Consider the following 7098-nt stretch of genomic DNA (forward strand, 5'->3'; position numbering starts at 1 on the left):
TGGTGGCTAAGCCCATTGATTGTGATGTGAGACTTATCCTGTCATATAATCATGATTATGTTATATGTAATATAGAAATTCAATTGGATTCACTATGGACACTTGTTTGACTATTTATAGCTTAATTTTTATATAGTAGAGATGGCTACATTAGATGCTATTTAGAAATTTGTCTTCGTTTACTATGTAAACACTTATTTTACTAGATATAGAATTATTTTATCTAGTAAAATTGAAAATCTAGTGGCAATTTTACTATATATAAATTCATTTTATCTAGAAAATTTAAAAACCTTACTGGAATTCGAAAATCCCTAGTAGCTACCTAGAAAAAGTTGTGCATTTATTAGATGTTGGACATTTTACTATCTAGATAAGTGTACAAAGTTCCTTGTGCTTGGCTGGGGATTGCAGAATTGTGATTACCTGGGTCACCTACAGGCAATGGCATCACCATCGAGGCCTAAGGAGAGGGCGTGTGATGCATGCGAGATCAACACATGGCGGGAATGGGGGTTCTCGCCGGCATGTGGGTTGGCCCGTTGCCCCAATCACTAGCGACTTATAGGCATTGTTTAGAGATGAGATCTGCTTTTCCAGATTCTCGGCAAATGGTAAACCTTTTTAATACCCTCAGAATGTGCATTTGTGCAAAAGCTTTTGGTATTCATTCATATACCAAGGTGAAGCGCAAAGATTCGAAGGATGATGGATATGACGTGTAACGCCACGTGTAAAGGTCATCGGGCTCACGTTCGACCCGTCAAAGATGAGAGAGAGAGAGAGAGACAGAGAGGGAGAGAGAGAGTATATGTGTGTGCGGGCGCGAGTGAGAGATGGCTATTGGCTATCTTGCTTGAAACATCGATGCATGTCTGCTCACTACTGTGTGTAGCTGCAAGTTCCTGATGATGATAACCAGCAGTGCAGGCCCGCCAGATCAGGGGTCGGTTATGAGGCAGGAAGAAGGACCTTTCTGGGTGGAGGCAGAGGGGCTGGAGAGGTCGGACGTGACGGAGGGGCTTATGGGATACGGGCTGCCGTTGCAACTCACCATGCAGGTCATGACGGCTCTCCCTCCTCCTACTATTACTTATCGTCGCAGCACGAGGAACATTATTAATTCTAGGGCCAGTGATGCTGATGATGATGCCACGATTCCTTCCATATGCAGGCCCATCAGTAGCAATAATTATGTGAGTAATGCTGAATTGTTGAGTAGTGATGATGGCATGATTGTGCATCCTCATGATGATATGAGTGACGATGATGGCATGGTCCCGCCTCATGATGATAAATTGAGTCATGATGATGGCATGATCCCAGCTCCTTCCTGTACTCCACCCCATATTCACCTTGATCCCCGTCCCCCTCCCTCTCTTCGGCCCCTCGTGAACGCTCAGGTGCACATTTGGCAGTGCAGCTTCGATGGCGTCTACAGCGGCACCGCCACCGACTCCAGCAGCCTCGGCCTGCGCTGGCTTCGCGGGAACCAAAAAACGGACGCACACGGCCGTGTCACCTTCCGCACCATCTACCCAGGTATAACTGCTGCTGCTCGAATCAGTGCTGAAATAAGCGTCGATATAAAGCATCACCTTCCACACCACACCTACCCAATATTCACAAGCATTTGCCCAATTCCATGCATTAGCTGCATGCATACTCAGTTCCTCAATCTCTACCTGTGCTGCTATGCATTTTGGCGAATATTTATCTATGCTATGTCACTTCAATCGCAGTGCATTGCATCATGATTGCATAGTGAGGAGAATATTTGTTCTAGCCACAGAAGTCTAGGTCATGGATAGTCGTTGTCATCGTATTTGCTACTATTGCCTTACTATCCTGAGTCCATAATTGGCAAATCTTCTACTTTACTAGGTCACTGATAAACTATTCATCCATGCTAGCTCATTGTTGATCATGTAATCGTTCTGGTACGATTGCATGACTGGTGATATCGATAGCTCAGGTTGGTATTCCCGGCGCGCGCCGCATATCCATGTGCGGGTGCGCCTGTTCTACAATGTGATGCCTATAGAGGCAACCAGAGCAGGTAATCACAGTAAAGAAGAAGAAGAGGAGGAGCAGGATGATGATGATAAGGTTGATCGCCGATTCGTGGTTTCTGATGACACGACGCAGCTCTACTTCGACGATGCGTTGAGTGACGACATCTACGCGCACGTCTACCCTTACAACTCCCGAGGCCAGGAGCAGCGCGTGAGGAACAGAGACGACCCGTTCTTCAGCCCCTCCAACCTCATCCGCAACATCACCCGCCACAACTTCCACAATCAAAACTATAACACCGCTAGTGCTCATGATGGCGCAGCTGCCGCAGCGCCAGCCGAATGCAAGGCTTACGTCGTCCTCCGTTTGCCCTTCCAGCCTCTCGTCCCCCCACCCCTATATGCATAAGTGCATACCTATAATTGATGGTATATACACATGGAACGCCCCGTCCACACTTCACTGTTGCGGCCTCCCCCCACCGACCAGTACTATTTAGCCTTAGCATGAAGGTTCTGCATATCCGGATGCTCCTAAGAATTTAGTACAAACTTCAAAAATTAGAGATGTGAGATGTTAGTTATCAACAGACTCTCCCGAGCCCCAAGTCTAAACATGTTCTATTCCTCCTTAATAAAGGACTCCGTCATTTAAGTTAACTAAGGTTTCATGTATTTCGCTCTATGGTCTATCTAACACTTTCGCGATTCCCATATATGATATCCCTTGGAATGAAACGTTTATTATTAAAGAGTCTCCCAACTTTTTAAACATGGAAATTTTCTCATTGATAGTTTCCATTCTTAATGAAGCACCCCATGTCATTGTTCTTTTTTTTCCAGAGAAAAGTTGTAACTTGTAAAGTTGTATTAAAAAGGCAAGCAAAAGATTACATGCATCCTATAATTTACCCCAAAAATTGGCTTGAAGAGTAAAGTAGGAAAGTAGAGGTAGAGATAGTGTACTCTAGATCTTAGGCATCATAATGAAACTAAGATCATTTAAGGCCATTATTACACAGCTGAGTCACATTTGAGAGGGAAATTTGTGTTTAAACATAGGGGGCTACATATATACAATTACTTGAAAGCAAAAAAAGGGAGGGAACATTTGATTCGGTATCTTCTAGCCTCATCCTTGATGGCATTTAGAATGATGTTAAGTTCCTACTCCTTATTGATAGCTTCCAATTTGGTGTTCTCTTTTGCTACAATTTTCTCTTGCTACAATTTCCATCTCTTGATACGGCCTTCAAAGTGGATAACTCATCCTTGGTGCAAAAAAAAAAACTTTAAAAATAGCATAATTCCAATTGGCATCTTGGGAGGTTCATTACACGCAAAACCTCTACATCATTTGCATTCAAATTCTATTTTAAAATACCCTAAAAAATGAAACACTTTTGTTTTCTATTCAATTTTTGAGTAACCCCTTTATATGGCACCCTTATGTATGCAAAAAATGTGCAAAGATGTTATAAAAATAATGCCTTCTTTTACACCCACATGATACATACATGTTTATGAGTAACTCCCTTGAGATTCGTTGCAAATGTCACATAGGGAATGGGATGCTATAAAGGACCATAACATGGTTGGCAATCCATTGGCCACCCCCAATAATAATTCTTTCATAGAAACTTGTGGTGGATGTAAGGTTTTTATGACCCCTTGTATGAAATCCAAGGTTTCCTTGTTGTATGGTAAAGAGTTGAGTGTCCAAAAAGTTGTCATTGACTCTTGAAGGGCCTTCTTTGAAATCTAGCTGAGAAAGAAAATATGCAATGACATGTTGAGCTACCATTTTATTCACCACTTTAAAGTCAAAATATTGGAGCAATAATATCCATCTAGCCAAGCATCTGGTGACATTTTTTTGTTTGACCAAGTACACAAGAGAAGAATGATCCACATGAAAAACAAATGAATGACCATGCAAATAATGTTAAAATTTCTTAATCGAATAAGTAGAAGAGAGTCATTTGTTGGTATAAAAGATGGGTCAGAACAATCCATTAGAATCCCATTTACATGATTACTCTACTAATTGTAATATCCGATGCATCCACAAATACATAGAGCGGTTTGGTCCAATCTAAAGGTACCAAAATTGGGGCCATTGAAAGTAACAATCAAAGATGTTAGAATGCTAGATCCACCATCTCATTCTAGGTGAAGGATGATTTAGAATGTGGTCCAAATGATTTAGAAGAATGGCCACATGTTCTTGGAGGCATAGATGACATCCATGCCAGCAAACTTGCCTACGAAACTGCAACAGAATGGATGGGGAATCTAGAATTGCAACTTATATAACAACAACCACTTATGGGCATCCATAGCAATGCCATCTCCTAAAATAACAAGGCCCAAAAAACACACCACCTTTTACACAACAAAAAAACTATTAATGGGGTTTTAGACTGAGACTTACTTCTCGACATCTGGTGGAGCATAGCTGAATTTGATGCAAGTGTAGGAGTAATTTACAAAGACACTAAAGTCATCCATAAATGTTCTCATGAAGTCAGTTAAGTAGGACCCAAAGATTTCTTGTATGTCATGTTGGAAAGAGGCCTGGGTATTCTTCAAAACAAACCACATCACAATACAGACAAATACTCCCCATGCCTTAATGAAAGCAATCTTGGGTTGATCTTCAGCACCACAAGAGCAAGTTAGGACCTAATTGTATCCATTAAAGCTATCCAAAAAATGATACACTTTGTGACTAGCTACCTCATCTAAGATGATGTTGAGATATGGAATTGGTGTTCAAATCGGATGTTGTATGCGTACGTAGCGAGCGTTGGAAGGTCCCCAAGAACAAAGAACTCTAATTTAAGCTCAAAATTCAAGAGAATAGACTTGCACGACATGAGGAAAAAAGACCAATCAGGTACAATCTCCCCCCATGCCTTGTGTGAGTGCTCCACAAAGCATGTATTTATTAATTTATTCATCTCAAAGCTCAAAAATAGCCCAAGTTTACAATTATCATGCTTTAGCTTTTGTGTTTGCTTTTGTCCAAATAAAGAATAAAGCGGTTGGGCAGTCCAAGAGTTGGGTTGTGTCAAAATACAATGTCTAATAATGAATATTTAAATCGTGCGCCCATGTGTATACAAAATAATAGATATATGTCAAGCGCTTCAATAAATAAGCATGCCTAAATAAATATTAGCACCACGTCTTTAATGATAAGACACACACCCATCAAAAATAATAATTTCTTCTAAGTAACTTGAATACACGCTATCGCCCAGTGCTTCCCAACGCTAATGCCGTCTGCTCTACACATCAAGTGAAGCATTCACAATTGTTAGAAAATAATAAAATTAAACCAACAAAAGTGAATACCTAGCAGTTTTCAGCTACAAAATAAATAAATAGTTTGGAACACTGTCCTAATCTTAATTTAATATGAATGTGCACTCTAAACTCATAAACATGCATTAATTTAAATATATATTTTGCGGAATCACCCACTATAGAATCACCCACTTGCACATTAAATTAATGTGATACTCGAAAAGGACAGGCGTCCCCATCAACTTCTTGCACAAGGAATCCACCTTGTGTATGAGCCCCGTCAAATAAATATAGTTTTACAGAATCCACTGCAAAACCTCACGGAGTCCATCGTCAAATAAAAACTCACGGGATCCATTGTGGAATTATATTGATGACGCCAAGGAATTCCTAAGATAATGTCACTAGATTGCAAAGGCACAACTAGGAAATTTCTGCACTCAACATAATCACCAATTTTAATTTCTAAGTCAAGCACTTCTTGTGTTCCATTGCATCTAGTGCCTAAGAATGCAGCTTTGATGCGATAATGAGTCGAAATAGTATGTAAATTCAATTCTTTGACTAATTTTACAGAAATAAAATCGTGTGTACTCCTGTCATCATGTAAAACAATCTTTTCTCTACCATGCACAAAACATTTCATCGTTAATAAAGAATGAGGATTTGGCATACCTGGTAAGGTATCTGAAGTAGTACCAATATCGTCATCGTCTTCTGTGAAATTCGGCAGTTCTTCATGGTCTTCATCTTCAGTCGCTCCCAAGTAGTTGATGTGAACAGTTGGCTTTTTGGATTGACAATTCACGGCTAGATATCCATGTTGATGGCACTTATAGCGGACTATGGATTTGGCTTTGGAAACATTATTGGTAATAGCAATAAGTTTAGAAATGTTGGGATTTGACTAGAAAAATGGCTTGGGATTTGGATTTGTGTTGTTGGTAAAGCAAGGGATCGTGTCCAAGATTTAGGGAATGAAGGTGGAACAAAGCGGTTTTGATTGAATCTTCGAAAATTAGAATTGAATTGCTTTGTACCGAAGTTAACGTTAGTTGAGAATTATTGTGGTCACTTCTCTCGTCCTCGAAATTTGTCTTCAGCATCATGGACCAAGGAGATCACATCCTTGAGAGTTGTTGGCTTGAATGTGTTCACTTCCGCATGGAAGTGACCAAGCAAATCAGACATAAACTTGCACTTATGGGTCACCTCAAGTATATCTTCGAGCATTCAAAGTTACAATAAGGCATTCCAGAAACACTCAGTATATTGTGAAATAGGCTCATGATCTCTTTGTTGCAGAAGATCCCACTGTTTGATTGCTTTTTTCGTGGAATTGAGGTGGAAGAAAATTGTGCAAAAATTTCTTTTGAAAAGTCTCCCAAGTAGTAGGACAATCAATGCTTTTGCGAACAACAATCCACCATAGCAATGCTTTGTCCACTAAATGATTAGTGACACACTTAAGTTGTATTTTTTGGCATATTGTTCTTCATGGAAATAATAATCAAACTGACTGATAAAAGCGAGAACAGTCTTTTCATCGCGTAACCCATTAAAAGTATGGAATTTGAAATTTCTTTTACTTATCTTGGCTTCTTTCCGGATAGATTGTGTTTCAAGTGTCGCATCGATCGTACATCGTATAACATCTTCGGGTTGCGGTCCATCTTGATCGATAGTAGATTGTTAAATAGTAGCCAATTGAGCTTGCAAAATTTGACATGATCTTTGTTCCTCTTGAAGCTACACTGATTTTTGCTCCATT

General features: G+C 40.1%; 1 protein-coding gene across 1 annotated transcript; it reads left to right on the forward strand.

Moving 5' to 3' along the window:
- The first annotated feature begins 778 nt into the window (after positions 1-778).
- LOC148014758 (uncharacterized) lies at positions 779-2675 on the forward strand. Its single transcript, XM_087667179.1, has 2 exons — positions 779-1542; positions 1976-2675. Exons 1-2 carry the CDS (start codon positions 909-911, stop codon positions 2422-2424), a joined length of 1083 nt encoding a protein of 360 aa, XP_087523305.1. The 5' UTR covers positions 779-908; the 3' UTR covers positions 2425-2675.
- The last annotated feature ends 4423 nt before the right edge of the window (positions 2676-7098 follow it).

This window comes from Lygodium microphyllum, chromosome 25 (genome assembly GCF_053477565.2).
Source record: "Lygodium microphyllum isolate KBCC chromosome 25, Lygodium_microphyllum_v1.1.10, whole genome shotgun sequence".
Taxonomy (NCBI): Eukaryota; Viridiplantae; Streptophyta; class Polypodiopsida; order Schizaeales; family Lygodiaceae; genus Lygodium; species Lygodium microphyllum.